The sequence below is a fragment of the Aotus nancymaae genome, unplaced genomic scaffold (genome assembly GCF_030222135.1).
Source record: "Aotus nancymaae isolate 86718 unplaced genomic scaffold, 86718_ANA_hifiasm-v0.15.2.pri h1tg000041l, whole genome shotgun sequence".
NCBI lineage: Eukaryota > Metazoa > Chordata > Mammalia > Primates > Aotidae > Aotus > Aotus nancymaae.
The window spans coordinates 11215462-11230359 of record NW_026988455.1 but is presented as its reverse complement, the minus strand read 5'-3'; the positions used below and the strand labels follow the sequence as shown (position 1 = coordinate 11230359).

Below are 14898 nucleotides of genomic sequence, written 5' to 3'. Positions count from 1 at the left end.
TTCTGCCTCCCAGGTTCAAGCAGTTCTCCCTGCCTCAGCCTCCCAAGTAGCTGGGATTACAGGTGCCCACCACTATGCTCAGCTAATTTTTTATATTTTTAGTAGAGACGGGATTTTGTTAATGTTGGTCAGGCTGGGTCCTCCTGACCTTAGGTGACCCGCCCACCTTGACCTCCCAAAGTGCTGGGATTACAGGTGTGAGTCACTGCATCCAGACTGTATTGTTTTATATCATAATGAAAGAAATGAAAATAAAAACCTCTTTTGCAGGCAGAGGCCAGAAACAAAAACCTTGAGCACCTGGTAGAAATGTTAGAAATTAAGTTAATTTCTAAATTCTGAGAAGATAGAAGTCCACATTCCCTAACTCCTCCTCTCAAGAGTATAGTAAACATGAACCTAAAGTTAGTATCATCAAGAAATCAAGTTCTTTAGGGAAGGAATAGGTGCTGAAGGACCAGGTAGAGGGAAAGGTTTGCTTTGCCTTAAGGCACTGAGCCAGCATCTCAGATTTGGCAGTTCTCTAGTGAGGTTAAAAAGTGGAATCCTGTGGTTTCCCATCAGAAAAGGGCTGAATGTGTCTGCTCCTGGAAGAGGACATTAGCAGGGCTTCCCATAAACCTCTGTTGACTGCTGTGGGCTTAGAGTGGAAGTTGCTCTAGTGAATTCAGTTGCTGACAGACCTCATGGTCTGAGGAAGCTGGCCCTTCCACTCAGAGATAATCCCTGAGAGGAGACTGCTGAAGCCTCAGCAGTGTGTGAGCTTGTCTGCCTCTGCAGGTCATTTTTTATTCAGCATTTGTAGGTTGCATTGCCAGATATCCACATCGAAGCCTAACCTCTACAGGTGACTAATGGAATACAACAAAGAAAAAACCACTAAGGGACCAAAGCAACTTTATAATGAAAGCCCAAACTAAACAAGTAAAATATGTGGCTTCTATTGATGAGCCACAGGGATGAGACAGAAGAATGTAGTAAATTAAGAAAAAAAATATTAAAAACTTTCAGAAAATGCAATTAGAACATAATCAGGACTTTTTAGAGCTAAAAATTTCCTAAGAGAAAAATTCTACAGATGAACTGGTAACCCCTTGTGAGAGCTGAATCTTTTGTTGCAGAAGATCAAATGGAAACAATTTCATGATTTCATGATGCAAGACATACAGAAATAAAATTATTTTTGAAAAGATAAGAGACCTACAGGAACAAATTCAGGAAGTTTGCGAATGAGCAATAGAAAACAAGACAGAACAAGCATTAGTTTAGGAAATAATAGAAGAAACTTCCCTAGTTTAGAAATACTTAAGTTGTCAGGTTGAAAAGGCTGAGACTTAGATATATTTGATTGGGGCTGGGGCTGTGTGGAAAAAGTTTGATGAAAAAATACACCTATCTAGAGATAATGTGCAGAAATAACTGAATTTTAGTCATCATGAGAAAAATCATTCAGAGAAAAAGGAAAGAGAATCACATTAACAATAGACTTCTCACCAATAACCCTAGAAACTTAAGAGAACATTAGAACAATATCTTGTAGCCACAAAAAAAGAATCTCTAACAATCCTGTACCTAACAGGATGTCCTTTATCTTGGTTAAGTAATGGTATGTTCAGATAATTTATTTCATTTAATATGGGAATGCCTTGGTATTGGAGCTACAGTGAACAGGACAAGCAAGTGGACATGGAACTAATTCCTAGGTTAGTGAGAGATAGATGATAAACAAGTTTAGACAAGAAAATGAAACATTGATGACCGTACCATCCATGTTAGTTATTTGCAATGCTAGGGACAATTATTATTTGTATTACTTAATAAAATGTTAACGTTAATAAAAACTTCCTATGGAAGACCATTCTGTTGAAAAATGGACAAACAAGGCAACTTGAAGAAGGAGAAGTATAAAGAGCCAATAAAAATTAAAAGATGGCTGGAGGTGGTGGCTCATGCCTATAGTTCCAGCTCTTTGGGAGGCTGACGCAGGCGGATCATGAGGTCAAGAGATTGAGACCATCCTGGCCAACATGGTGAAACCCTGTCTCTACTAAAAATACAAAAATTAGCTGGGCATGGTGGTACCCACCTGTAATCTCAGCTACCCAGGAGGCTGAGGTGGGAGAATTGCTTGAACCTGGGAGGCAGAGGATGCAGTGAGCCAAGATAACAGAGTGAAACTTTGTTGAGAAAGAGAGGAAAAGGGGGAGGTGGGGGAAGGGGTAGGGGGAGGGAGAAATCCCTAGCAAGGAAACAAATGGAAATTAAAACGATAAGACCATGTTTTACCAATCTAATTCAGGAATAAACAGGAATTCTAAGAACAATTAGAGTGATACAGGGAATTAATATAATTTTTTTGATAAATAATTTGGCAATACTTTTTTTTATTGCATTTTAGGTTTTGGGGTACATATGCAGAACATGCAAGATTGTTGCATAGGTACACATGTGACAGTGTGATTTGCTGCCTTCCTCCCCTTCACCTATATCTGGCATTTCTCCCTGTGCTGTTTCTCCCCAAATTTTCAGTGCTGCAAAAGAAAGAGCACTCAAACATAAATTTTCTCAGTAAGGCAATATTTACTTCTATAGAAGGGTGCATCCCACGTCTTGCAGATTGAGCAATGGTGAGAGCATACCTGAACAAGGGAGGGGAGGGGATTCTTATCCCTGACACAGGTAGCACCTACTGCTGTGTTGTTCCCCTGTTGTCTGCAGTTGGACTGCACAGTCTAAGCTGATTCTGATTGGCTGTTTTAAAGAGAGCAATGGTACAAGCCAGTGTATTCTTTTAACACCTCTAGGATTTGTAGTGATGTCACCTCTTTGATTTCTGTTAGTGGTTCTTTCTTTTTTGCCTGATCGGTAATGACCAAAAGTGTGTCAGTTTCAGTGATCTTCTAAAACAATAACAAAAGAACCCCAGATTTTTATTTCATTGATTTTATTTTTCTGTTTTCTATTTGATTGATTACCACTCTGATCTTTGTTATTTTCACCCTTCCCCACCCCTCACCACTTGCTTTGGATTTCATTTGCTCTAGTTTAATTTTTTCTAGTTTAAGGTAGAAGCTTAGGTCATTGATTTTATTTTATTTTTCTAATATAAGTATTTTAAGGGTGTAAATTTCCTCTTAAGTATTGCTTTAGCAGCATCCCACACATTTGGGTGTGATGTATTTTTAAAATTTCCTTTTGTTTTTCTCCTTTGATTCATGGGTTATTTAGAAGTATCCTGTTTAGTTTTAAAAGATATGTGGGTTTTCCAGAATTTTGTTTGTTTGTTTCTAGTTTTGTTCTATTGGGATCAGGAAACATATATACATTTTATTTTTATACCCAGTTTAAACCCCAGCATACACTGCTGTTGTTCTTGTTTTAAAGCCTATTATCTTTTAAAGAAATTTAGGTGAAGCGAATGAAATTTGAATTAGATTAAATATTTTTTTCTGACTCCTACCCCTGTCATTTGGGGACTCTATTTATGTGTATATTAGGCTACATGCAGTTGTCTCTCAATTCCCTGATTGTGTTTGTATTTTGTGTGTGTGTGTGTTTATGGATAATTTTTATTGCTGTGCTTTTATGATCAATTTCTAACCTGTCATTCATCTAGCCAATGTCATTTTCATCTCAGATATTTTAGTATTTCTGTTTCTAGAATTCTGTTTGGGTTTTCTATATTGCCTAACCTTTGGAATGTATGGAATGTAGCAAAAGGTTTTAATGCCCTTTTGTGCTAATTTTAACATCTGGTTGAGTTATGTGTTGTTTTGATTGGTGATTTTTCATTATGTCTCATGTTTTTCTGTATCTCTGCATGTGTGGTAGTTTTTGATTGGATGTCATACATTGTGATTTTATTTTGTTGTGTGCTGGATAGTTTTGTCATCCTGTAAATCATCCTGAGCTTTGTTCTAGGATGCAGTTAAGTTAATTGGAAATAGTTTGATCTGTTCATATCTTGTTTTATGCTTTGTTTTTTTGTTTTGGAGCCATGCTTAACTGTGAGCAAATTATTCTCCACTATTAAGGCAATACCTTCCTAGGATTACCACAAGAATACTTTAAGACCACCTTCCTGAGTTTTCTTCCCAGTGCCCTGTGAATTGTAACTTTCTTTAATCTTGCTTGTGGACAAGTACTATTCCCCAGACTGTTTTGAGTAGTTTTCCTTTAGTGATACTCCTGCATTCCCTTAGTAATACTCCTGAACTCTTTCTCTGTGCAGCTTTCTCCTTTGGTACTCTGTCACATGAATTCTAGCTGTCTTACCCTTCCTGGATTCTTCAGCTTCTCAACTCTGGAAGTCTGCCAGACTTTGTCTAAATGCCCCTTCTAAATGTGTTGACCCAGAAATTCTCACAAGGCAGTAAGCTGGGTAAGAGTAATAGAGTTCACCTCAGTTGTTTCTCATTTCTCAAGGATGACTGGCCTTCATTGCTTGATGCCAGTGTTTTGAAAACCGTTTCATGTGTTTTGTCTGTTTGTTTTTGTTGTTGTTGTTTCAGATGGGATTATAAATCAACTTCAGCTTATTCCTTCGTAGTTGGAAGCAGAAGTCTGGCCTTTTTAAAAAACAGATATAGTACTCTGGTATAAAATAATGTGGTTGTATTAGGAATAATTTTGATGAGTATTTATGTCAAAAGATACTTATCACCTATATTTGAGAGTGCTTGTGATTTATAGCTTTTTATTTATATTTAAATATATTCATATGTATGTATGTAATCGAGATTTCAGATTCTTCTTTCTAAAATGTGGAATTAGCTGAGGTAGTTTGCATGGTTTTTTCAAACCTACCATTATTAGATTTACAACTGACAATCATACATTAAGCTTTAATATCCATACCTCTCTGACTGAATTTCTGATACATTGGTTAATGTCCTTTTAAATTGTTGTTTCTAGTTATTTCATTCTAAGTGATACTTACAGAGACAAATCTGTTTTATCCCCTATTAAAGTAGTGATGTTGTTCTTTTATATTTTCCTTTTATCCCTATGTATCTATGATATAGCCTTCATCCCTGTAGATCTATGACCCTAATTCAAAAGAAAGGGGTAAGAAGACTTATTTAAACTGCTTACAGAAATTGTTTGACCTTTGTGATTAAAGCTACATAATCCAGTAGTAGTGTGCCTTGGAGAAAGAAAAAATATATATATATTTAAAATATGAGATGATAACAGGTAAAAGAACTCCAAGTTACTTAGAAACATTAGTTTTGGGGTGTTTGTGTGTGTACATGTTTAAAGAAGGTGTTAGGATTGTTGCCTGTAGATTAAGCAATCATTATATGCTTTATTTGCATTATTTTAGGAATGTGAAGAGAAGGCTAACTGTAACACTGCATAAGGACAGATTTGGTATAGCAACAGTAAGATGCTACATTTTGGCCAGGTGTGATGGCTCATGCCTGTAATTCCAATACTTTAGGAGTCTGAGGCAGGAAGATCACTTGAACCCAGTAGTTCAAGGGCAGCCTAAGCAACATAGCAAGACCTCATCTCTAAAAATATTTTAAAAAATCAGTCGAGCCTGGTGGTGCATGCCTGTAGTCTCAGCTACTCAGAAGGCTGAGGCAACAGAATCACTTGAGCCCAAGAAATTGAGGCTCCAGTGAGCCATAATCACACCACTTCACTTCAGCCTGGGCAATATACTGAGACCCTGTCTCAGAAAATATATAAAAACTACTTTTTAAGGATAATCCATTTACTATCAAACACTTTTTAAATTGTTCAAATGCAGGACTGTTTAAATGTCAATAATAAATGTCTTAGGGTTCTGGAAGTATATAGTATTTACTATTCATACAAAGCCTTAGATATTTAGTAAAGATGGTTGATACATAGAATACCAAAATAGTAAATCAAGCTATTATTTGTAATTTCAGCTATTATACTGTGTTTATAAAGTTTCTAAATGCTGATGTAAAATGATGCATGTTTTCCCTGACATTGTAGTCTTCTAAGCCCTTGTTAAGATTCTGAGTATATTATCAACATTTAGTAGTCTGAAATGTTGAGCTTTTGGCCTTGAATAATATTTCAGACAGTATTAGTAGGTTAATGTTATCCCTCTTAAGCACTAGACCATATTATTTTACTTTTCTAGCTCATATAAGGTAATAGTAGAGTTTAAAGATTTTGAACAGTCATTAATCTGTTTAGGGCAATATGTGTGAAACTTTTGCTATGATTTGATTTGAAGCCATTTTCCTTTTGCTTCCATATTCTCCGTATTGCAAGAACATAAAATTGCACATGAAGAATGAGAAAGATGATCTTATCTGCAGAATTTTCACCCTTTTTTTTTTTTGCATCTTACAGTGTTGAAACTGGAATTTCAAATACATTGTAAAATAGTAAAGTTAAAAAGAAAGCAAACAACCTGGCTTTGCTGAAGAAACTGTTTTCTTCGTCATTCCTTTGAAAAACAGGAAGCCAGAATTAGAAAGAAATTTGAAACCTTGGATAATTTGTTTGGTTTTCTTTGGTTCTACTTTGAGTACTTGCCCACCTGCCTCTAAAATGATAGGAATTCAGTACTACCATAAAGTAGTTTGGGCAAAACACTGCCACTTTACTCTGTTATGCCTAAAAATGTTTGACTACAAACAGCTAAATATAATATTTTATACTTACAGAAATGTAAAATGGTTGTTTGAACTTCACAAGCCACAGATGTATGTCATGATCATGTAACAGCACTGTTTTTAATACAATTTCTTTTTTAAAAATATGAACTAGCTGATGTTCAAATTTTGGAAATTAAAGGTTTGCTCTGTTTTACTTCTATATCTTGGGCTATATTTTGTAGTAAATCAGAGACCAAAAGATTGATTTTAAAATATATAAATATGCTTTTCTGAAGTTAATACTGTGTAATCTTTGAGTAAGCGCTTTGTCATAAAGTTATGGCCGGGCGCGGTGGCTCAAGCCTGTAATCTCAGCACTTTGGGAGGCCGAGGCGGGTGGATCACGAGGTCAAGAGAGCGAGACCATCCTGGTCAACATGGTGAAACCCCGTCTCTACTAATACAAAAAATTAGCTGGGCATGGTGGCGCGTGCCTATAATCCCAGCTACTCAGGAGGCTGAGGCATGAGAATTGCCTGAACCCAGGAGGCGGAGGTTGCGGTGAGCCGAGATCGTGCCATTGCACTCCAGCCTAGGTAACAAGAGCGAAACTCCGTCTCAAAAAAAAAAAAAAAAAAAGTTATAATAAAGCCATAAAGTGGCATTGTTGCTTTATAAACTTAGAATAATTATTTGCCGTGTTAGTGCGGAGTTCAAAAAGTTCTATATATTCTGCAAAAATAATCACTCATTATTGAATACTACAGTTATTTGAGAATATTCATGTCTAGAATATTTTATGAAGTACTAATTTCAATGACATGTTTTGAAATCTTTTCAAATCTGTAAAAACCCTCCTTTTCAATATGGGTTATATTAAACAAGTTACTTTTATTTGCATAATTAAGCTATAATTCTCTAAGGGGAGGGTATTGGAGAGTAAATTTTTTTTCAAAGAATTTATAAAATTAAAATTCAGGGTTACAGTTATAGCCTTACCCTTTAATTCATGACTAAAAAAATTTCTCTTTCAGACAGCAAATGGATACATCTTGTTTTTTCATATTACATCTACAAGAGGGGACAAGCACCTTTACGAACCAGTGTATCCCAAGTAAGTTTGTTGCTTTTTTTTCTTTTAACTTGTGTACTTTATATTCAGAAAAGCATTACAGTTTTGAGTAGTCTATAGTGATTAAAATAAAAATAAGCCAGCATTTCCAAAATAGTGTTTCAAAAATTACCAGGTCTTTGAACTGTCATTTCTTGAATAAAGAATTCTCTAAGTCTGGGAATCTTGATGATAAACTATATCAAGAATATTTACTATTAATAAATTGCAGGTCTAGCATTTCTCAGTCCTTATTAGGGAAGAGCTAAGAGATCATGAGAGGAAGAGTTGAAGTGTTGGTGAGTTACAGGTACTTTTGTCTGTCCTTTTGTATATGCATAGAAAAAAAACCCAGACAGTTGTTAACTCTTGGTTAAAATTTGGGAAAAACATGGACTTTTGCTCCTTACACTGTGTAGTTAGGTATATTTTGTGTTGTTTTCTTCCTAAAAGCAGGCCTTAACTTTTGAAATAAAAGAATCTATCATTGTAAAGCATTTTGTCTTTAAAAAAAAACTCAAATGATAAAGCTGGATAAAAATATAAGAGCATTTATCACATTTCTAGGTGGTGGAAGACATCCAAAGTTTAATAGGTATATAAGAAATTAAAGAGAAAAACAGATTTTATTGTGTGAAAAATTTAAGTTTTTGAATATTAACAGAAAAAAACATTAACAGCAAGTAAGTTGGAAAAAATATTTGTGGTAAATAGGGCCAAGTCTTACTACTTTTACATAAAAGAGATATATAAGTTGCCAATAAGCACACACAGATTCCACTAGATAAATAAGTCAAAGTAATCTCATAAAAACTCAAGAGAATTTCTGTACTTTAAAGTACAGAAATTTTTTTGATGATAGGATTCAATTTAATTTGGTTATTTTTCAATAAAAAATTTTTAGTGCAAAAATTTTTAACACATAAATATAGTGCAAACTGATAGAAACATCATGATGTATTTAGAAATTTTTAATTCAGTTAAATTCAGACCCAGTAGTAACCCAAATAAAATAAAACATTAAATATAACCATTTTTCTACCCACACATTTTAATATATTAAAATAGTTTTTTAAAATTATTACTGCTAGCAGAAGTATAATAAAAGTGTTGCACACTTCTGATACACAAAGGTGTGATAATAGGGAATTGGTTAACAAGTTAACTGTGGTACATCCTTCTACTGTGATACAGAGTCATTAAATGTCTCAGAAAAATTTATAAACTTAAGAATCTGACCATATTATAATGCCAAGCGAAGAAACAAGTCACAAAAAATTATATATGTAACATGACCACAACTATGTAAAACAAAACAACAAAAGTCATCTGAAGACAAAACCTAGAACAATATAGTACAAATATTTATAGTAATTTTTCCTGATTGGTAGGACTGTAGTGATTCTTCTGCTTTTCAGTTCTTAAATTATTAACCGTTTAGATTTTCTTGATGATATAGCCACTTGTTTTTGTAACAAATATAGTGCTAATTGAGGTTTTCAGTTTTGGAATTCTTTAAAGTACAGAAATTTTTTTGATGATGGGATTCAATTTGGTTATTTTTCAATAAAAATTTTTAGTGCAAAAATTTTTAACACATAAATACAGTGCAAAATGATAGGAACATCAGGTATTTAGAAATTTTAAATTCAGTTTTATTGGTAAAACTGAAAAAACTAAAGTTTTTTTCATTCTAAGTGATAATTTTGTGATTTTTTTTAAGAACTGTTGTAATCAATGACTAAAATTGGATTTACTTGTGCATTTTGAACTCCTATATTTAGTTTTATTGCTTAATTTAGACATGTTTCTATAAAAAGCAATAATCAGAAGCAACAATTTAACTTTGTTTCTGTGGGCATTGTAGAGAAATAACTTGAAGTAGTGAAAATTCTATCTTCTTTTTTTCAGTTCACTAATACGATTACATGTTTATAGTGTTTTGGGATGGTATTTTGAGACCCATTTTTTGTGTTCCCGAAAAGTTTTAAGGAACAGTTTCTTTCTTCTCTGATTCTAAAACTGCAAGAGACACCAGTTAACTAAGTAGTCCTGACAATGCATGAACTTTGCTGTGGCTGTGTTTGACTGTGTGTGTTAAGGCAGAAAACTAAATAAAGAACATACTCTCTTAATTTGGGCATTATTTCACCATATTGAAAGTCTTAGGTTTCAATGGCTGGCCTCAATAAAATGTGCATTGCCTTAGAGCAGCTTGAATAATAGTTAAAGGTATAGGCTTTGATGTCAAATAGACCTGGAATTAAACGTTTGCTGCTGAGAACCAGCTCGGTCAGGAGCTCCTTACCCAGGCGGGCTGAAGGTCTTGAGAGGCAGACACCCAGATAGCCAACAGAATGGATCTATCTGGGGACCAACAGCCTGAGAGCCTGCGGGGCTTGCAGCTCTCCAGGACTGAAGTCCCCCAGCAGAAATTTATTCATGCATTTATTTACTCTTTGACAGGTGATTCTTATTAATTCACAGATATTCTACATATATTCTTATTAATACACAGGTGTTCTACATATACACATAACTCAGGAATACACCAGGTAGGCAGCTGTTACTCACCCACCACGAATCACAAACTAGAAGGTATCCTCCACAAAGGAGTCATGGGGGCAGGGTAAACTTAATGTTTCTCAACAGTTTTCTCTACCACTTTTCAGCTGTATGACTTCTTTCAAGTTATTTAATACCACCAAAAACTTTCCTAATCTGTAGAGTAGCATAACAATAGTAATCATGTCATAAGATTAAATGAGATCTTTCATATTCAATGTTCAGGTAAGCACATAGCTTATGGGATAATTAATAAAGGACAACTGCTCTTACCAGTAATTATTTTTTCACCAAGTTTTTACTTCATTTCTAAGCTTTTAAGTAATTTTAAAATATATTTGTATTTTTCTACTTGATAATTTGCTGCTTTGTCAGAGTCTAACTTCAAACTGCTACCTGAAATGAAGTAAATCTCTTACATGAAAATAGTTCTGTTGTATATTTGTGTGCTAGACTATTTTTCTAGTTGGATTACTTAGTCTAGTAAGTTTCTTGGTTTTTCTGCAGAACATACTTGTACAAAAGGAATAAAAATAAATTCTTTAATTGCTAGGAGGATTAAATAAATTCACATTCTTAAAACCTGAAAAATAGTGGTTATATAAGGATTTGAGGAAAGTAAAGTTTGGTTTTGACAGTGGTGTCTTGTCATCTGTGACATTATAAACACTTGTGTAGTTTGAGACACTGTTCTAAGCACTTTTTAATACTCACTTAATCCCTGTAGCAACCCTATGTGGCAGTTAGGTATAATTGTTATACACACTGCTGCACAGAGAGGCAAAGTAACTCACCCATAGTTACATGCTAATGAATGACACAGATAGGATTCAGACATAAGTGCTGCAGCTCCAAAGTCTGTGCTGTTAATCAGTAATATATTGCCTCAACCCTGTTTATGCTCCATCTAGCTACTACTTTGAGATTTATCTGGGAGTAGAGAATGGAAAAAAAAAAAAAGGAGAAATTGATCTGGAGTGGTTTCTAATAGTCCTAAAGAATAGAGGCAGTATAATTACTGAGGCCAGTGGTTAGTCTTCCTCTTCTCACTCATTTATAGAAATACTATTGTCTCTTGTTTCTCTTCTCTTAATCTTATTAGTTCGTCATAGGAGTTTTTCTAGAGTATCTTAACTTCCCTGTATTATGTGACAGCATCTTAACCTCAGACCGCATATCCTTTTCCACTGCATATCTTTTTCCACAGGTCAGATGCCTCATGATCTATCCTAGTTTCCACCTAGTGTTCTTTCTAGCATCCTTCCTATAGATGTTGGGAGTCAGTCTTTAACAATGGTGGCAGTTTTATTAAGTGACTCCTTATACTTCAAAGATCATTTATTCTTTGACGAATGAATTTTCCATTTTAGAAGTCTTAGATTCCATTTTATATTAAAATATATTTCATATTAGTTACACAGACTGGTGGACCAGACTAATTGAAGGTTGTCTGGACATTTTACTTTATGGTTTGGAAATTTTAGTGACATTAATGAAGGAAACTGCCAGGGATAAATCAGAATTTGTGTTTAGCTTTAAAATGTGTTCATATGCTTATGTTTAAATAGAAGTTTAATAGATCTTTAAATTGCACATCATATTTAATTTCATCATAATGAAAATAATTTAAAGACACATGTTATAATGTATACTTTGTTGAGAGCAGACTTTTTTTCCCCCTTCTTCCTATCTTTCCACTGCTACTATTACCCTCTTTTTCTATTAGAGACTAGCATTATTGAGGTTGAGTTTCTTTAAAAAAAAAGTTTTTGTGCTAAAATTCAGTACATTTAATTATTATATAGTAAAGATATCAATCTTATCTTTTTCACTGAAGGAAAAAAATCACTCCAAACTATAATCATATCTCCTCTTCTTCCCCTTCTACCGTCCCAACATATTTCATCAGATGGTAATGCTTCTTACCAGCTCACTGTTAATGAATTAATGCCAGCTGGAAAGGAAGAGAAAAGCTACCTGAAGTTAGCAATTTTTAACTTCAACACAACTTGTCCCTTCTAAAATCCAGCTTCTTTGCAGAAGAAACCTACAGTAAGGGACAGAATCATCTAAAGCATATCAAATTTAGAGGTGAAAAGAGATCTGAATTAGTTACAGACTCATGAAAGTTTCCCTCAACACATGTTTATTTCTTTTTGTTATTATGTTCTGAGTGTTTGTTTTCTAGAGAGGAAACTTCAGCCACTTTTCCCTTTCATTTCTAATAATATACCTTGTTCTACATTCAGTTTATAAACTTGACAAAGTATGTTAGTGGTCTTAATGTTTATGTTCTGCTTGAGCCTCTGAAAACGTCCCATGTCTAGTTTGATTTCAGTGTATTTATATTCTGTAAATGTTCGTGGGTGAACTTTCACTATTGAACTTTGTATGTTACATGCACACATTACCTTATAGTTGCTTGAGCACTTAATAGGATTGGTAACAATTTTACTGTATAAGTTCTGGGTAGTGAAAACTTCTTCCTTATTGGTCACACTTCCAAGGGTAGCACCTGAATCCAAAGAATGATAGGACTGTTAAAAAATGTGCCCAATTCGGAGAGCACTACACATTGTTTTTATCAGACTAAAGGCTGTCTTCATGTGTGCTAATGTAAATGATAAGCAGTTTTTGTTTTTTGTTTTTGGTTCGGATATATAAAAAGTCTGGTGAAAAGGTACTACCTCTTTCAAAAACTTCTTCTGAAAATTATTTTCGTCCATCTGCCTATCCATTTTAAAAGTATTGAATTTTGTCAGGTTCTAGGCACTGTTGTAGATACACTAGAGATCCAACAGTGGAATAAAACACAACAAAACAAAAAGCCCTACTGATAGAGCTTGTTATTCTTCTAGTAGAGGGTGATAGGTAAAATACATTATGAGTTAGGTGATCCACTCTATGGAGAAAAATAACGCAGGGTAAGGGAATGAGAGTGGGGATACGACTTAAAATAGTGGTTGGTGTCTTCACTGAGAAGATGACATATAAAAGGATCTTAAAGACGATGAGGTAACAAAATCATACATCCAGAGGGAGACCATTCTGGATTGGTGAGATTTAGCAGGTATGAACGTTCATAAGAAGATAGAGATATTGTGTATAAATTTTAGGTCCTATCTAATAATTTATAGTTAGAATGAATTTTTTATTATCTGTAAAGTTGAAAATACAGTCTGATTTTTAGATAACTGAATCCTGGGAAAGTCAAGAGCCCCCTTTTTTTTCCTGTAAATGGCACCACCATTTATTTGAGTTTATTCACTCTTCCTGCCCGCTACCATCAATAGCCAGTCTATATCTAGTCCAGTATATTCTATTTTGTGTGTCATTTCTTTTCCCTCCTTATAATTCTCAATGACACTACTTCAGTTTAGGTCTTGTCACTTTTCTCATTATTTCTTCTTTCTTCCTCTTGTTCTTCCTCTTCTTCCTCCTCCTCTTCCTTTTCTTCCTCCTCCTCATCCGCCTCCGCCTCCTCCTCTGCCACCACCTGCTCCTCCTCCCCACTCTCTCACCCAGGCTGGAGTGCAGTGGCATGATCTTGGCTGCTTGCAACCTCTGCCTTCTGGGTTCAACCAGTTATCATGTCTCAATCCTAAGTAGCTGAGACAACAGGTGTGCACTATCATGCCTGGCTAATTTTTGTATTTTTAGTAGAGACAAGGTTTTACCATGTTGGCCAGGCTGGCCTCGAACTCCTGACCTCAAGTGATTTCCCCGCCTCTGCCTCCCAAAGTGCTGGGATTACAGGCATGAGCCACTGCACCTAGCCTATTATTTCTTCTTAATTTCAAATTAATGTCTAAACCTCACTCACTTACTCCCTACCAAGCTATACATGAATTTGTTTTATTAAATTTTATTGCAGTTATCAATCATCTTTTGTACAGTTGTGTGAGGTAGAAAACCTTGGATTGTTTCTTCACTTTCCATATTTGTTCAATCATCAAATTTTATTGATTATAGTTTTTCATTGTCTCTAGAATTCATTTAACTCTATTTTACTCTCATTGGTCTTTTTAGGAGCCCTCATGTCCTCCTCCTCATCTATTAAAAAAGCTTATTCACTAACTCATTTCTCTTTCTCTCGTCTCTTTCACCTATATACTGAAGTTTATCATTTGTACTGATAACAAATTTTTTTTCCAAAACAAAGTCAAAAGTCTCTGGCCTAGCATTTAGAACCTACTTTCTTCATATCTCAAACACATTGAACCCACAATTCCAATTTAATGCCTCTGTTCCTTTGTTATTTGCTCTATTCAGTATGACTCCCCAACTATCTTTTTTTAAGTAAGAAATTTATCTGACTTAGTTTTTCAAGCTCAGATCATACATCTCTTGTACTCTATAAACCTTCTGTCCTCAACTCGTCTATCCTCCCTTGTACCCTGTAAATAACTGATCTGGTATGTGCATTCCCGTAGTACTTTTTAACAATTTACACTACTAATTCATGAGTACCTTCTTATTAAAAAAAAAAAAAATCAAACAATGAGAGATCTATAAAGATAAAAAGTGAAAAATGTGAACTTTGCTTTTTTAGATTCTAATCTTGTTTCACTCTCCAGTTGTCCTATATCTCTTGAGTAAATAAATACCTAGGAGTAGAATTGCTGCATCGTATCA

General features: G+C 34.6%; 1 protein-coding gene across 5 annotated transcripts in view; it reads left to right on the top strand.

Annotated features, from left to right (window-relative positions):
- Positions 1-14898, top strand: part of RIC1 (RIC1 homolog, RAB6A GEF complex partner 1) — a 143146-nt gene that overhangs the window by 57366 nt on the left and 70882 nt on the right. For all 5 annotated transcript variants that reach the window (XM_012454531.2, XM_012454532.2, XM_064361464.1 and 2 more), the window contains exon 3: positions 7622-7701. In XM_012454531.2, coding sequence (XP_012309954.1) covers positions 7622-7701 — 80 coding nt within the window. The remainder of the gene's footprint in view (positions 1-7621; positions 7702-14898) is intronic.